Here is an 18,498-nt window from a genome sequence, read left to right as displayed (position 1 = left end):
ATAAACAGGGTTAAGTGACTTGCCCAGGGTCACACACAGCTAGTAAGTGTCTGAGACCAGATCTGAACTCACAAAGATGAGTTTTCCTGACTCCTGGCCAGGTACTCTATCCACTGTGCCATCTAGCATCTCTCTTTGCGTCAGTTTCTTCACCTATAAAATGAAGGGGGAAGGTTTGGGTTAGCTAGTCTAAAAGGTCCTATCCACTTGAAATCCCTTCATGATAAGTTCTCTGAACTTCAGTTTCCTCATCTATAAAACAGAGGTAATAACTCTTGTACGAACAGTCTCATAGGATGGTTCTAAGGAAAATTCTGCTATTATTGGTTATAGAACCCAAAGTCTTAATGTGTACCCAGGCATAAATCCAGACATGAAGCCATCAACCTCGCTGACCATGAGTAACTCAAGAGTCCTATTCCAAACATGTATGTAAAAACCTTAGATTTCTACCACTTGTGTTAGAAAATGAGGTCATCCTCAGATATGAGTGCAATCATGTTCATTATAGCCAAACTGAAATAGACAACTGATATAATTAACACTAATGAATAAAGGAAAAAATACCCGAATCAGACTTAGGAGTGACTAAAATATTTTTGTATAATACTTTACACATTGAAATTAAGTATAAATACTAAATACTAAACTTATTAACTAAGTTTAGTTGGTCATTTTGATGTTCAATGTTAAGTTTATAAGAAAAGATTTAATTTTTTAAACTACTTGAATCATTCTCGTCCCCTCAAATGATTACCTCTGTACCTAGCTCAATAAAATGTACCTAGAAACATAAATCTAGAACTAGAAAGGACCTTAGAGGGCACATAATAATAATGATAATATCAGCTAGCATGTATATAGCCCTTACTAGGTGCCAGGCATGTGCTAAGTGCTTTATAATTATTAGCTTATTTGATGCACACAACAACCCTGGGAGGTAGGTGCTGTTATTGTCACCATTCTTATAAATGAGGAAAATGATAAAATAGAGGTTAGGTGACTTGCCCAGAGTCACATAGCTAGCAAATACCTGAACTCAGATCCTCCTGACTCCAAATCCAGTGCTCCCCCCCACACACCACTTAGCTGCTATCCAGTCCATTCCCCTTATGTTCTAATGAGGAAAACTGAGCCCAGAGAAACTATGTGGTTTACCCAACGTTAAATAAATTTAAAAAGTAACAGAGGTATGATTTGAACCCGGGTCCTTGGACTCCGCACTCAATATTCTTTATATGTACTAAGCTGCCAAGTGATAAGCTTTGGTTTTTAACAGGCATAGCAGATCTTACACATACAAATTAGAGTTGTCTTTTAACACTCCCAAAATGTTGCCATTTTCAAAATGGTTTTTAGGGCTCCTATTTTGAAACTATGTTCAGGTCCAGTTTGTGAGCCACCCAACAAAATTAGTGGCATTTCTTTACAGTCATAACTCATTTTAACCTAAAATTCTGTTCCTTGGCTTAATGGAAAGAGTACTATACTGAGAATCAGTAAATCTGGGTTCTAATCCAGACTATACCACAAACTCATTATGTAATTGTAAATGAGTCACTTCCTCCCTCGGGTTCTTATTTCTTCCTCTCTTAAATGAGGGGGTTGAATTAAATGAACTCTAAGGGCCCTTCCAGCTCTGAAATTCATCACATCAATAATATGAAATGAGTTTGGTCTACCACTTCATTTGCTAAATTTGGCTCTCGGTGATTTCTGGCTATTTCCTCTCCAATCAGAACCACCCTTTCTATCACTAAGAATATTCTACAAAATGGACTCTAGGTTCACTCCAAAGTGTTCCAAAAGTGAAAAATCTAAACATGTTTAGAATAATGGCACTATAACTGTAATAAGTGTTGTCCCTCCCGTGTTAACTACTGCCAAGGTCTTGTAATCTTTCACCCAGGGATGGATAAGAGAATAAGGGCTCAGAAAGTATTGTTAAATACACTGCTATCAATGACCTTGGGTGCAAAATCATTAAGCCCAAATTCTTCTGTTTCCTCTTCTGTGTCTGAAACCTCAGGCAGTTCACAGCACAGACCAATGCACAAGACCTCTCTCTAAGGTGACATTTAGCCTGGAGGAATACAAATACAGACACCAAGGGAAAACTGTCCAAGTAGCCTAACTCCTCAAAGTCAACACTTTTCTGCAATACAGGGCTCTCTCCCACTCCCTTGGTCTCCCTTTTGCTAAGACATGGTCCACTGGTATTATATAATGGGCCAGCCTAAGCATTAGTCCAGAGACTTTGCTTCTCATTGCTTTTATATTTTCTTTATATAAAGTAAAAAAAGGGGGAGGGGATGTACACATATGCATATTATATATATATATATATATGTATGTATATACATATATATATCATGTGATTACATGTATATACATATCTATGTATATTCATGCATGCACATTGTTTATGTACATATATAGTATATACACATGTGTGTATTGTGTATATATAGTGTAAATATATACCTATATTTAGTGTATGTGTGTATATGTATATGTGTATATAAATATATATATACACTATATTGTATATGTGTATGTGCCATGAATCAAGAAGACCTGAGTTCAAATGTGACCTCAGACACTTGCTAGCTGTGTGACCCTGGCCAAGTTAGTTAACCTCTCTCTGCCTTAGTTTCCTCAACTGTAAAATGGGCATAATAATAGGGCCTACCTGGCAGAGTTGTTGTGAGAATCAAATTATATAGTATTTGTAAAGCCCAGTACTTGATATATAATAGGTGTTTGAAAAATGCCTGTTCACTTTCCCCTTCCCCCTTTGCCACCTAAAGGAAGCTTCAGAAGAAGAGAGAAGCTGATACACACTTTGGGTTATTGGACGCAATTATTGCCTTCCTACTGTTATATCTCATATTCCCCTTCTTCTTCCTGGTTAAAAAAAAAAAAGCTTTGAAAGGGACAAGGTGATATCTGTGTTACTTCATTTACAAGCCTAGCTTATCTTGCATTTGTGTGAATGTATAAGTTCAGGTACATTTGTTTTAAATAACAGTCTTACCTTGCCTTGAATCACCAGGTACATAAAGGACGGGGAACCTAGAGAAGTCAGTATAGCAAATGACTGTTGATTCTTCTCTGATTCTTTACCCTCTATAGCAAACCCAGCAACTCTGAAAAACAATGATTTTTTTCTCTTTTCTCAAACATTTAAGGTTTCGTCTAACAAAGGTGAAACTAAAACTGATTCAGAAGACAAGGTAGGTAGTTTTATACATCTATGTGTGTACCTGTGGTTAGGTTTCAAATAACTTTCATTCAGCTAACATTTGTTAGTTATCTACTATGTTCAAGGCACTAGAGATGCAAAGATGAAAAACGACATGATCTCTAACCACAAATAGTTTACAATCGAACAAAAGGATTATAGGTATAGATATACTTGTATGCTACTTTATAACAGAGAAAAATGTATAATGATGTGCATAACTTCCCTGCTAGGTTCTTATTTTAAGTTGTATGTATGTGTGGTTGGGTATTATAGAAGCATATCTCATTGAGCTGTTACAAAATAGAGTATACAACAGTAATGGAAATCAAAGTTGTCATTTTCCCACTTGAGTCTCTGAATGGTAGCCTTAATGTAAAATCAAATAATTGAGCAGCTGGATGACAAACTCTTTTATGGATTTAAATGTTTAAGGGGAAATGCCAGTGTTCTATGCTTTGGCTATTCATTGTACAAGCTGTATACCTTTCAAGTATGTCAAAACTTATTTTCTCAAACTATTTTAGCAGTGGTAAATGTTGATTTCAAAATGAGCTCACACTGATCCTTCTTATTTATACCTACTTGATAAAAGATGCAGCTTTTCACTACAACACCTTTAAAATATTTTATGCTAAAATTATCTTGATTGATCTAAGATTTTTTATAGTAAATTTTACTCACAAGGTGGGTTTTTGTTGGGGTTTTTTTTTGTCATTTTTGTTGGTATTTTTCCCTAGCTTAATTTGGGTTACTTGGTTTGGGTCACACACTTCAATTGCCAGAAATAAATTAATGAAAAAAAAATTTAATGTATAGGTGTATATAATTCCCATATATGCACACATAAGTGTGTAACAAGGTAGAATAACAAGGAAAGGACCAGGCAAAGTCCTTTGTGCACATTTTAGGAGAAAGAGATCATTTTCAGCTGAGGGAATCAGGAAAAGCTTCACAGAAGCTGGAGTTTGAGAGAGTATTTCAATGAGTACACAAGTGGACAGAGTACTCTCCTGACATTCATCTATACAAATGCATGGAGGTTAGAGAATGCAGAGTGATACCTTGGATCAGTCAGTAGTCCAATTCACCTAGAATATAAATTACATGAAAAGATATTGTATGAAATAAGACTGGAGTGGTGGCTAAGTGCCATACTATGGAGGAACTTAAATGCCAGGTTACAGAATACATATCTTATATTGCAATAAGTTGAGTTACTCAAGATTTATGATGAGAGGAATTACATTGTCTAAGGAATTAAGAAGCATTGGAGAGGGGAGAGACTGGCAGCATGGAGACCAGTAAAGAAGCTTCTGTAATAGCATAAGTGAGTGACAAGGAGGGACTGATTAGGGAGATAACAAAAGAAATAGAAATTAAGAGACAAAGTGAAGAGATATTGCAGTGCTATGCCACCATAGTAGATCTCCAAGAATGGGCATATCATGATAAACGTGTGAATATTAGTCCAGGAGTGGGACAGAAATGAGAGAGAGGAAAAGAGACACAGAGAGATAGAGAAACAGAGAGAGACACAGAGTGACAGAGACAGAGACAGAGATACTGTTGCTTAAGTTACAGAATAGAGGGTGACCTGCATTGGTAAAGGGAGTTGCTTTGTCTGGGAGCTCCCTGTATCAATGAAATGACAGACCCAGTACCCATCCTTCTATTATTGAGGTAAAACGAATAGAACCTGGCAACTGACTGGCTCTGGAGGGTAAAGGAGAGGTTTTGACTAGGAGGGTAGTGGTTCTTATCTAACAAGAAGAATCAGGGAATCTGAAAATAGCAGATTTGAGAAGAGAAATGGTTATATCTGTTTGGATGGAGACTGAAGGACCAGCAGGATGTCCAGGGAGAGATGTCTCTTAGGTAGAAATACAGGGACAGGAACTATGGCCTGCATACATATGATAAGTATACACACACACACACACACACACACACACACACACACACAAAGGCATATGAGCCCACACACCCACATCTTTTGCAGTCATTTGCATAGATGAGATGAGCAAAGCTCTGGGAATGAATGAGATCATCAAGAGAGACTACAGAAGAAGAAAAGAGCTAAGGATAGATGGATAGAGCTAGCCGAGGGGTGGGGGAAGGTCACCGCAGGAGGGGAAGAGCAGTTAGCAAACTAGAGAAGGAACTAACAAAAGACCATGCAGAACTCAGATATGTCATATAGTAGGGACTTAATAAATGTTTGTTGACTGTTATTGACTAGTAGAAACAGGATTAGGCACAATCTTTAAAAGGAGGGGTTGGTCAGCAGTGGCAAAAGGATAAAGCCTGAGAAAAAGTCAAATTTGCCAGTTAAAAGTTCATTACTCATATTGAAGGGAACCATTTTTAGTCCAGTTGTGAGGACTAAAACCAGATTGTAATGAGTTGAGGAGTAAGTAAGTAGTGAGAAATTATAAAGAACAAATGAAGACTAGTCCTTCTAGAAATTTAGCCATGAAGGGAAGGAGAAAGAAAGGATGATGGACAGAAAGGGCAGCAGCACTGAGGCAGGTTTTTTGTTTCATTTTGTTTTTAATAAAGGAACCCCAAGCAAGTTCATAAGCAGAAAGGAAAGATTGAAAGGATGAGCCTTAACAAGTATAGTCCCCATACTCTAAAACTAGAGGGAAAAAAACAAGCAAGCAAGCAATAAACATTTATTAAGTACCTATTATGTACCAGGCACTGTGCTAGGTGCTGGGGGAACAAATTAGAAAAAGAAAGACAGTCCTTGCCCTCAAGGAGCTTATTATAATCTAATAGGAGAAGACAGCACACAAAATGAAGGTGAAAAGTTGAGGGCTGGTGAAAGCAGAGAAGTCAATCAGAAAACTCCTAAAGTAGTGCAGCCAAGTGAGAAATGAAATGTCTGAGCTGGGCTCTCTCCTTAAATGGAGGTTTGGAGTTCCTGGCCCCACCTCCCAATAAGAGAGGCAGAGGGTAGTGATGAGGCAGAGAACCGAGGCTGACAAGATCTAGCAGGATGATAAGGTTATCCCAATAATCAGCATCTTGGGGCATCATGGAGAAGTCAGTCAGAGAAGTCCCAAAGCAATACAGCCAGGTGAGAAATGAGAAATAAGAGAGAATAGGTGAAGTTATAAAGAGGTTTTGAGTTATAGAGAAGGACAAATGAGGGAAAAATGACAGATGACCTTTGTCTTTTCAGTAAAATAGGAGACAAGGTCATCTGCAAAGAGAAGGGGAGGAGCAGTGACATTGGGGACTTGAGGAGATATGAGAAAAGTTTGGGACAGCCACAATGTGATAAGGAATAAATCAAGAATAAATAAAGGGAGACCTGAGTTCAAATCCAGCCTCAGACACTTGACAGTACCTGTGTGACCCTGGGCAAGTCACTTAACCCCAATTGCCTCACCAAAAAACAAACAAACAAACAAACAAGAATAAATAAAGGAGAGTCTTGTGCAACAGTGAGGACCCAGTTGAGGTTGGATCTTATAAATTTGTAGCAGTCTTCATCAGCATGGTTTCATGACATCCTCTAACAAAACTCTGTGTATCAAAAGTAGATGAAGAAAAGAGTGGAGGTAGCTCAGGGTTTGGGTACCAGGAAAACACAAAAAGGCAGAAGGATAAAGAAGCAAAGAATTCAAGGACAAAAGATAATATATTGTTAATACGGCTATCTATAAGAGTCAAAATTGTGGAGGAAGAGAAGTGAAGGCAGAAAAAGGTCCTGAAGAATGAAGGGGACAAAAGGACACAAAAAATGAGTTAAAAGTTCCAGGAGGAGAGATATTTGGTGGGAAAAGAGGGAAGTCAAAATATTATGATTAGAGAGAGCTTCATAGTCTGCTTACCCCTTTGGCAAATATAAGGATCAGGAGAGGATGATAAAATCAGACGACATCCAACAGAAAAGATGTTAATGAGGATAGTGGCAGGAGAAGATGGAATTGCAATGGAGAGTAGAAAGCCTGTGACCTCTTCCTGCTATCCCCTGTGAGTCAGGGCTTTGCGTGAAGGATCATCCTAGTGCCAGAGGGGATAATGGGAAAAGATATGCCGTCTGTCTTCAGCAATGATGTAGATTTCAGTTATCACCAGATGAAAGGAATGTAAGAGTAAGAGTTCTAGGGTAAATTATCATTTGACCACAACAGAATGGGTTTCCAGAGGTGGACACCGGAAGATATGGAATGGGGAGGTATAAGGCCAAGACGATAGGTCCAAAATCATGGAGAGAAGTAGCAGTGGAAGGGGATTTTAGCTTAGATACGTGTGAATGATGGGGATTTATGGAGCAAGAGGTTGAGTATTGCTAATGAAGGGTAGTAGAACCCCAATTAAACAGGAACTTACAGGCTAAACTGGTTTGAAGGAAGCTTTTTTTCCCCATCTCCCATTGTTTGCATGTGTGTGTGTGTGTGTGTGTTTACCTCTGTATCTTTGCCTCTAGATTTTGAACAAATGAATGAATGAAGGGTTTCCTCGGCTATTTCAGCCAAGTTGTCAGGGTGTACTGTAGGCCATGTGCTCTTAAGCTGATGACCTTGATGGCCATTTCACTTCAGTCTCACACTCAATTTTGTTAATCAGCTCTTGTTTATAATCAACCCAAGAGCCCTTTTAAAAGGCATGAATGGGGAAAGTGATTGCTCCACTGTCATCAAGATATTTCTTATCCTTTAATTTCTGAGGTTGAGAATTAGCAACTAAAATGGAAATGGCAAGAGAGTCATTGTAGTCACTGTGTGGTGACCTTCCTCTTTTTGTTGCTGTGCAAACATGCCCAGCAAACTCAGCAGAAACTGCACAGAGAAGGTTTGAAAGGAGTGAAACTCCTTTAGAAGCAGACTGGAGGTGCCAGATTTTTTTTTAATATTTCACAATATGCCCATTGTTATTCCAATGATTAAAAAAAAATTCCTCCCCTTGGAATGAAGGTGCTCGGTAAAATTAAATAGCTTCCCTGTAGGAAACTTGCCAAATGTTAATGAAGGGCATGTGGAGAGTACAGCATATCCCATGGGGAGCCTCTGAAAATATAACAAACTCTCCAAAAAGCAACTGATTATTTGGAATAATAGATTTCTAAAGAAAATTTCCCCCTTTCCTGCTGACAACATAGATTCCCTCCAGGGAAACTGATGATTCAATTTTCATGAGAACTGTGGTGAGAAATAGAGCCATCAGAGAGATATCCTCTATTCTCTTCTGACTGTCCTTCACTTATGAGTCTAAAGATGTGGCCAATGAGTGAATGGCTTCCACGTGCTCCACCCTTCTCTCCTAAGTCTCACAGAATCTCTTGCATCTCAGAATTCATGTTCCTTTGACTTATGTCTATATCTTTATTCTTGAATTTGTTTATTTAAGGAACCTAAATGGATTGTCTTTATTATGTGTTTGCCATATGGCAAGCAGGGTTCAGGGCAATGTCACACAAAATATTTCCCATTTCCCCATGCTCCTTATTGTTTGGGCATATCTTGCATGAGTGGGTTCAGCCCACTGCACTCTCATTACTCTATCTCTTTTGGGCTCTGCTCCTGCCCTAGAATTAAAATATTGGGGTTATCTGGAAATGACAATATCTCAATATTCCTCCCCACTGACTTGGACATAGCTCCCTCTGGCACTACTTAGAGCTTTGTGGCCTAATGAGGAGGAACATTTATGAGCACAGTTTCACAACCATCATAATAACCCTTTTTAAGACCTTGTTTCAAAAAGCCTTTTAAAGGACTTTTTTTAACTGAAAGTTGCAGCCTGGCTTCTGGGAACTGATTGGTCTTCACCTGACATTGTAATTGACACACTGACAAACAGCTGTTAGCTAAGCAAGTTTTATGATAAAATGTCAGCTATTATAATTCTCATTAACCATTGTGTATATAATGTTCCTCAAGCCAGAAAAGCATACTACATTGGCAGGGGACAACACTGTCACCAAGACTGACAATGAAAGTGACCATTACTGAGTAATTTCAACTCTATATCCTCTTTAAACTTAGAGTAGATCAGTTTGCGAAAGAAGTTTCATTAACATTTAGCCTCTTGAGTAGTCTGGTTTTGTCATTACGAAATGAAATTACCACTCATGCCTAGAGACACTCATCCATCCCTTCCACTCATAAATAGACATGCTCCTGTTATCCTGTGATCCCAGAATCTTTGTGGGGGGGGGAATATTCTGGAGCCTTCCAGTGTTTAAAAATCACTGAGATTAGATATAGCTTAGTACTTTTTAATTGTTATTATACTCTTCAGGCTGCTAATTTTTTGAGATTAAAAACTGAGAAATTTGGCTAATCACTAGGATCCATTGTGTGACATAAGATATAGTCATTTGAAGCTATTTGCTTGAGGAGCTCTATTTTTTTCTTTTCATCTGGATGGTTAGTAGAGGGTAGACACTACTAAATGCATTTTGACTGTCATTACCGAATGAGGTCACATTTACAAAAGCCCTCTCACCCAGCTGAGAATTTAAGTGTGCCTATATTTCCATGCAATAAGCCATCGTCTCAGAGGGGAATCATCATCCATCATTAAACATTCAGATATTATTGGTATGGGCATTTGAGAACAATATCCATTGACAAGTGTGTGACTGTCTTAACACGTAATTACAAATGAAGAGAAAGTGGATAATGTAAAATAAAGTCAAAAACTACTCAACCATGATTACTATCAACTGAAAGGGATCGAAAGCTGAGAAGGTCCATGATGGACCATCTGGTCAGAAGACAACGGGAGAAGTCCAGGCCAAAGGAGCCAAGAAAAAGAATCCAGAGAGCCCCAGTCTAGGCTACGCCTTCAGAAAATTCTTTAGGCATAAGGTCTGTATCTTATTGCTAGAGAAAACAGAACCCTGTCCTGCAATGGATGATATGGAATCTGGTCATCCACTAACCAAAATCCACCTTGGCAAAGAGACAGGTTTCTGTAGGTGTTTGGGACTGTCAAATAACAAATAAAGAGCAGAGTATAGTGGAAAGAGCACTGGATCTGGAGTCAGTGGGCCTGGATTCAAATCATGTCTCTGCCACTTACTACCTGTATGATCTTCGGTGTGTTACTTAATTTTTCTGGGCCTATGTTTCCTATCTATAAAATAAGAGGCCTGCATGAGATTACCTCTCAAACCCCTTCCAATTCTAAAAATCTACAATCTATGAAGCCAATTTGAATGACAGCCCCAAAACCTGCATGGTTACAAACCTTCCCTCCCTGGTGTCTCCCAACTGTAAGGCAGGGTTCTAAAATAATTCTCCTAACCCAAAAGTCATGCCTTCTACCTAACTGAGAAAACCTATATAACTGTATGATTTGACCCTGATGCTAACAAAACTTACACCACCCTGCAACAGACAAAGAAGAGAAAAAACAATGGATTAAGGCAATTCTTAGATTAGCCTCTTGGTTACGGAAAGCCTGGACCTTTAGAAAATGGAATAACCTATGAGGCTACAGGTATCAACTTCCCAATCTGCTAGAGTGATACCCTTGGGTGCTCAAGAGAACCTACTATAGCTACATTATTCCAGCATATTTGGAAACGAGTCAAAAATATCCCCCAAGATCAGCTTAGTGGAATGAGCACATAAAGAAAGCCCTCTCTTTGAAAGTCTTATTCTGGGATCTATGCCTGCAAGGAGGGGCTGTTTGGAAATCCTTTTGAGGTGGAGCTGATATTTACACATGCTATCAATATTGTGAATTTATCCTTAGAAAGGAGAGAACATTTAGAGATCTTAAGCATATTTCCTTAAAGAGAAATATTGTTCTGGTAAAGGATAGTGATGATCTGGAATCTAATGCTATAATTTGTAGTTCAGAGCTTCCGCCCCTCTACCCCATCCCAAAAAGCAGTTATACCCTGGGCAGTATCTCATGACTGATTGTAGGCAAAATATGATATCATTCATCACATGGGAACATTCCAGACCAACACCCACTTGGGATGTTTTTGTGAGCAGGAGATTTTGATAATTAAAGATTTTTTTCTTTTATTCAAATATATGTATATGTACATATACAGGCATATACACACATAATATACACATGTGTATATATACATATATGTAAATAATATTAACCATATTACTTCAATGTTCCCAATCTAAAGTTTTGCCTTATCCTTTTACCTTTACCTTCCCACCCACACAATTCAATAAGGAGAAATGCAGTGCTTACTTTAAGAATGCCACTTTAGGGGGAAGAGGAAGTACCAGATAATCTGGTGGACTATATTCTACTACTAATGCACATGCGAAATGAGGAAGGACTGAATTCTGGGAAAACTCTGGGAAGATGGAGAAGAAATGCCCCATTCCAGACTTCCATGTTATCTATCAACTACATTTTGACAAGTCTTTACTTTGTGATACCCATACAATCTTTAGGGCTGCATTTTCCAAATTCTCTGAATTCTTTTCACACAGCAGCTTAATACATGATTTCTGAAGCTTGTGGCTGCCTCTGAGCCCCTTTCTTCTGGCCACTGGAGGCTTTTCATTTTCCTCTTGTTAGAGTTCTATCATAGCTAATGGAATGGCCCATTAAAATAGAAATAGGCCCACCAAAATCAAGGAAATGGGTCTCTCCATAAAGCTTTCCACAGAGTCATGAAGGGCATGACTCTGATCCTCCTTTTTTCCTTAGGTTTACAAATTATGGCAACAGGAAAAACTGTTACCCCTAAGACCAACACTGAGATTCAGATCTAAAACACTGTCTTCTACTTCTCAGGCAATAAAGGCTAAGGAAAACAAGTAGCTAGCTAGCTATTGCTACACCACAGACTTTGCTACGAGTGTGCTGAAACAGGTCACATACAGTCAGCTTCACTAAGTCTCCTGTTTCCCTTCTGTAGAGTATGAATGCCAACACTTATAGAAATAAAAGGTTCTGGGCTCTCTGATGGCTGAGACATTACTTTTAGTCAGCTTAAAATAAAGGCATTGTTATTTTTCTTAAGTAATATGGAAGTGTCAATATTATATGAGATTAAAATTAAGTTTTGTCTTTCACAAATAGAAACTGTGGTTTAGCTCATTTTTCTTATGGCTACATGACTCATGATCAACTCAAATCAACCAAGAAACATTTATTAAATACTCACCATTTACCAGCCCTGGAGATATGAAGACAGAAATGGAAAGTTTCTGCCCTCAAGAAGCTTACATTATATCTAGGAAGACAACATGTACAGATAAAAGTACATCTAAAATATGTATAAAATGGATAGAAGGTAATTTTTGAGGAAATGCATTATTGTCAGAAAATGCACACCAAGCTATCAGCATTTTGACTTGGCAAGTTTTCTAAGAAACACAGTTTTCCATCTCTATAGAGGATCCAATTAAGCCACCTTCTCATCTTAGAAAGCCAAACTTATTATTAATGGTTTCATATGAGAGATTTTCTATATACATTCATTGTTTTTCAGGTCTTTGTGTAATATTTATCCCTTACTAACATCATCCCACAATGTGAAAATAAGATAACAATACTAGTAACGTGGCCCGATGTATCCAGACACAACACATTTGGGTGGCCTGAGGGAGTTGCCATAACTAAGTGGAAGTGAAATATACATAATATGTTCCTCCTACACTGAACATCAATGGCCAAAACATAGAAAAGAGTGGTCAGTGATATGGCCACACTGTCAAAACTGCCCTGAATGGTGAAAAATAGAGGGGGCAAAGCAAGGGACCTTCTTATGCTTTATATGGGACTGGAGAGAAAAAGTTAAAAAAAAGATTATGGAAACTGGGATCAGCAGGGCAGAGTGGAGGTAGAAGATGAGGTTCTGTCTGGTTTTTTGGGGACCCCTGCCTTTCCCATCTAAGATAGTTTGTTAGAGTTTAATTCAGAACTATAACTGAGTGATTGTCAAACTGTCTTTCTAGGGCAAATAAAGGTTTTAATTCAATTGAATAAATTAAACAAACATTTATTAAGCACCTACTATGTTCCAGGCACTGTGTTAAGCACTGGTTTAGAAATTATTCACCTGCCTTGAACAAGGTGGACATCCTAATCTGAGAACAAAAGGCAGCTAAAATGGAACATTCAGACCAAAATTCATTTTTGTGGTTTCAATCATTGGTTAAGAGATCAACTCTTATCAAATTGACTGGATCTTTCTGTATTCACCATTTCCCTTGACGTGTTGAATATGCACTTTCAAAAAATGCATCATTTAATATAATCTCCTTTTTCATCTGTGGATCAGAAGTATAAAACTATGACATGTTTGGGCTGAAATTCCATGCCTACCTCTGTTCATAAGGATGGTGCATAAGGCATAAGGATAGTGGGTAGGGCACTGGACTTAGAATTGGAAGGACGTGGGTTCATATCCCAACATAGGCACTAGCAGTGTGACCCTGGACAAGTCACATAATCTCTCTGGGCCTCATCTGTAAAATAAGGGTGCTGGGATCAACGATCACTTCTAGCTCTAAATCTATGACACTATGACCATAGCCTTTCACTTTTCAACGCTTCAAGAACTGCGCAGATCATGTGAGGCAATGCTCCAAGACCCTGGGGGGAACCTAATGATTTGCCTAACTCCTGCCAAGGGTATTACTGTGCAGCCAGGCAAAGCAAGGCCCAGGATGATTTTTGCTAAATGGCATGGTGGGAAGGACAGATTGTACTGAATCCTGTTGTTTCCTTGAAATTCTCCTCTTGTACCTGATGTCTTCCAGCCCTTAACAAACAAGCAAGCAGCTCCTCTGGCAGGTCCCTATGTCACATAATGTAGAAATGACTCCCCGAAGAAGCCAGAGAGAAGCAGGTTTTTCAGGCAACGCACTCCTATCCCACCCTTATCCTACCTGTATTCATTACTCCTAAAAAATGGCAACATCCTTTCTCCCAATCTTTTCTTTTTTAGTGTCTTGTTTTTAAGAAGAAAATATTGAGCCATGTGTATTCATTCCTCCAGTCCCCTTTAATTCTATGAATACCCTTTTGAAGTTAAAACTGTGCAGATTGCCTAAGACTTGCTGGAACATGCATAATGCAGAAAATCATCAGCAATCTCATCTTGTCCTGCCATCTATGAAATGCAGACGGCTTTTTTTTCCCTTTAATTCTCCTGTGCTCTGCAGGTCTATGCATTTTAAAACGGGGCCGGAGATTACTCTTTAAAACTTATAGCAAGGCTTTGATCACTTTTGTCAAAACTCATAGGAAGACTTTGATTTCCCCTTCTCTTTGGGGGCTTAGAGTATTCCATAGAGTGGTTGTCCCTCAGAACTGGCCAGTTAAATACTGAAAAAAAGGCCTTGATTTAGTTTGGGTAACAGACTTATTGACTTGTTTTCAGGGGAAAACAGATGTGTGCTTGCTTCGTAGAGCAGGAGTTCCTAACCTTTTTTGTATCTTCAATCTTTTGGTAGAGTGATGAATCCTATGGTTTCTTTCCCAGAATAATGCTTTTAAATAATTGAAGGAAATGCTAAATTTCAGTGAAAAGTTAGTGAAAATAAGGATGAAGATTTTTTTTTTTCCGTCCAAGTTCACAGACCTCCTGAAAACTACCCACACACCTTTTGGATATACATAGTGGATGCCAGGTTAATAACCCTTGCCTCAAAGGGTGAAACAGGATTTGGAAAATATCTTTCTGGGTGTGTCCACAGTAGAATATCAAGAGAACCCTTCTTTTGCCGGCTGTTTTTCTTCTTGGTGGCAGAGAAGAGAAAGAAAGATGGGCTATATCAAGAAGAGTTCTGCTCTCCATGAAGGGAAGTTTTTTGGGGAGAATGAAATAGGAGTGGGGCACACTAGCTGTGGCTGGATCCACACCCCTATGCCTAGTCATACCTACTTTACCTCTTTCCTGCCTGCTTGAATACGCTACTTGTTGGGGGAGAGGTGGGAGGGGAAAAGTGGAGGGGGGGGCAGTCTTGTAAGGCACTGACTTTGTTTTCTGTTTCTTTGCTTTTAGTCTTCAAAAGAAACTCAGTCCACATCAAATACCAAAGTAAGTATATTTGCCACAACCAGATAGTTGTTGCAGAATGGACATAGCTGGGAGGGGAGGGGGGGCGGGTAATTCAAATGAAGCTGTCTTGATCCACAGTCATCCTTTCCTGGCAAACACTGGTCTTCAACACAGGTCAATAGTGGAAAGAGTACTGGACTTGGAGTCCAAAGACCTGAGTTCAAATCTTACCCCTCCCCCTAATTACTACCTATGCGTCCTTGGGCAAATGACTTAACCTTTCTTGGCCTCCGTTTCTTCTTTATAGAAAGAGGAAGTTAGCAAGCATAAATAGGTACGGCTCCTTCTAGCCCTAAATCCTATGAAATGACAACCTAAGCAATTGCATGTTACTTGATTAAATCAAATCAGCAAGAATTTATAAAATTTGGAGAGAGAAACTGGGAAAAAAAACCTCTTACCCTCAGAAATCTTACAGTCTTGGGGTCCTTCTCTGTGGACTTTTTCGTCCCTCTCCTGCCCATTCACACACTGCTTTGTATCATGCTCCATGTCCATGGTTTATTGCTTTCTAGTTCCACAGGGCAGGGACTTTTCCTTCTCTAACTCAGAAGCCCCACTGTGCCTTGCACAGAAGGTTTTCAATATGTGTTAGTTCAATCAATTGAATCTTAGGGAAGAAAAAAGACTCAGACACACGAAACAACTAAAAAGCAAGACCACGCATCATGTAGTGGGGAAACTGTGTAGCAAGTCTCTGAGGGGTCCAGGAATTCAGAACTCATGGTTGACGGATGAGAAGCAGAAAGAACAAAAGTTCAAATTGTGTTAAGTGAGGGGCAGGAACCAGGATTGATTGAAGAAATTGGGTCTGGAGAGGTAGCCATAGTATAATGGAAAAAGAAATAGATTGGGATTCCAAAGACCTGCTTTAGTGCTGCCTTGGTCACTCAGTAGCTGTGTGCCCTTGGTCACTTTCTGCCTCCAAGCTTCTCTTCCTCCATAAAATGAAGGTTTGGATAGGATGATCCTTAAAATCCCTTCCAACTTACACATTACATAATTCCATGTTCCCCTCCCATCCCCCCACCCTTCATTCATCAGTGTGTTATAGTAGGAAAAAAAAAACACTAGACCTAAATTCAGGAGATCTGGCTTGGAAACCCACCTCTAGTAATATTACCATGGAGAAGTCATTAAACCAATCTCTAAGCCTCAGTTGTTGTAAGGAAGTGTTTGATAAACCTAAAAATGATATAGGGAAGGAAGGAAGAAAGGAAGGGAAGGAAGAAAGGAAAGCAAAGTATTATTTATCTACTATGTGCCAGGCACAATGATAAGTGCTTTATAAATATCATTTCATTTAATCTTCAAAACAACCTAGGAGTTAGGAGAAATTATTATCCACATTTTATAGTTGAGGAAACTGAGTCAGATGAAGGTTAAGTGACTTGCCAGCATCACACAGCTGGGAAGGGTCCAAGGTCACATTTGAACTCATGTCTTCCTGACTCCAGACCCAGCTCTCTCTCTGCTGTGCTATGTACCTACCTCCATATAGAAATGTTATTATTAATCATAATAAATTAAAAATATGTCAATATGCTTCATCCTGGTCTAGATTTAGACTATGCCATAGTCTGAAAGTGAATTGCATACTTCTCTAGCTTCATGTCCCCAATTAGTTCATTGCGCCTTTTAAAGAATTATTAGCTCCTAGGTGGAATGGACCTTCATTCCTTTCAAGTGTTTCCCTTTTTGATCATTTTGAGCAACTATTTGTCTTTTGGGGTTTGTTTGTTTTTAACATATATAGGGTGCTGAAAAATCACCTGCTTCTTCAGCTAATACAAAATCAGACAAAGCCACGTCTTCATCACCTGAGGCCCAGGGGACGCAGAAGAATACTAAAGGCTTGGACTCTTCAGCTCAGCAACAGACGACAGCATCCCCTGAATCAGCAAAGAATGGAACAAAGGAGAAATCTCCCACTTCTCTTCCTCTGGGCAAGCTGTTTTGGAAAAAGGTCTGTGTTGTCTTAGTTTGCCGTTCTCAAGGTTTGAAGGTACTCTCTTGCTTGATCTGTAGGGAATGTATTTCTAGAGATCAAATCAATGCGTGTGCATGCGTGTTTACGTGTGTGTGTGTGTGTGCGTGTTTAATTATTATTCTCATTCAATAGTAAGCTGTTGTACTTCGTTTCTCCAACAGGATGGAACATGTATTTAAGTTGATGGTGTCTTACTGATTGCTTAGAAGAGTTAACTGTCTATCAGGTTAAAACATGTGTTTTGTGGGAGATAAAGAGGTACACAAATATGGTTTCTCTTTCTTTGAACCATTCTTGCACATAACATGCAAAGCTGTAGCATTTTGTGATTTCTTTTAGCAGAGGTGCACTCATTAGAATAGCTGTTGACTCCTGGCTCTCTCCTGGTTTGCCATGTAAACTCTGAGCCCTTGGATAAATGAATGGCCTCTTAGAGGCTCTTTGGCTTGTCTTTTTCCCAGCCAGATGTGGTTAGTCATTAGAAGCTATTTAGGTTCTCTTCTTGCACTGGGAATTCAGGGCGTTTACCCAGCTCACCAACAAGGCAAATACACCCTTGGCTTTGGCTCTACAAGGAAGTTCAAACAGTTGCTGTCTGGATTATTTTTTTTTTACCCTCCAAAAGCAGATGCCTCAGGTATGAGTAGTGAAAGGAAAGGGGGTGGAATTATTCTGAGCACTCTCACATAATTAGCATTGCTAGGGAAACCACTGCCACTGGTGTGCCTTCTAAATGGCTGCTTCATCTGAAAGCAGTAAAATAGAGTGCAGAAGGTACTAGGGGATTCCAAAAGGGAGTTCGACAGAAGAAGCAAGCTGCTAAATATTTAATGGGCAAATAAGCCCAGAAAGGGGTGTGTACAGATTCCTCTTTTTATAAGTGATAAAAATACAAACATACCTGATGTTTGGAGTGACATTGTTTTGATGTCAATTTCATTTCCTTGTCTGGAATTCTAAAAGAATTCTAAATTCTAATTCTACATACTATAAGATTCTATAGATTTTGTATTATAGAATGTCTAGATTCTATAAGATGGTAAGATGACAAATACAATGTAACTGGCTCTTCAATATCACTTTCTAATTTGGGACTATTCCAGGGCTAGGGAACCTGTGGCCTCAAAGTCTCATGCAGCCCTCTGGGTCCTCAAGTGCAGCCCTGAATCCAGGATTAGTCAAAGGGCTGCACTTGAGGACCTAGAAGGCCACATGTGGCCTCAAGGTCAGTCCAACTCTGTGTTC

The 18,498-nt window shown here is 39.1% G+C and overlaps 1 protein-coding gene across 8 annotated transcripts in view; it reads left to right on the top strand.

Annotated features, from left to right (window-relative positions):
• The window catches only part of BCAS1 (brain enriched myelin associated protein 1), a 154,597-nt gene that overhangs the window by 86,566 nt on the left and 49,533 nt on the right, over positions 1–18,498 (top strand). For 7 of the 8 annotated variants that reach the window (XM_020984252.2, XM_020984249.2, XM_020984247.2 and 4 more), the window contains 4 exons: positions 3,192–3,236; positions 9,937–10,074; positions 15,207–15,242; positions 17,020–17,229. In XM_020984252.2, coding sequence (XP_020839911.1) covers positions 3,192–3,236; positions 9,937–10,074; positions 15,207–15,242; positions 17,020–17,229 — 429 coding nt within the window. The remainder of the gene's footprint in view (positions 1–3,191; positions 3,237–9,936; positions 10,075–15,206; positions 15,243–17,019; positions 17,230–18,498) is intronic. The other variant, XM_020984251.2, reaches the window with a different exon arrangement.

This window comes from Phascolarctos cinereus, unplaced genomic scaffold (genome assembly GCF_003287225.1).
Source record: "Phascolarctos cinereus isolate Bilbo 61053 unplaced genomic scaffold, phaCin_HiC Scaffold_2;HRSCAF=192, whole genome shotgun sequence".
NCBI classification, from domain to species: domain Eukaryota; kingdom Metazoa; phylum Chordata; class Mammalia; order Diprotodontia; family Phascolarctidae; genus Phascolarctos; species Phascolarctos cinereus.
The sequence above is the reverse complement of the archived record's forward strand: the minus strand, read 5'-3'. Positions and strand labels throughout refer to the sequence as shown.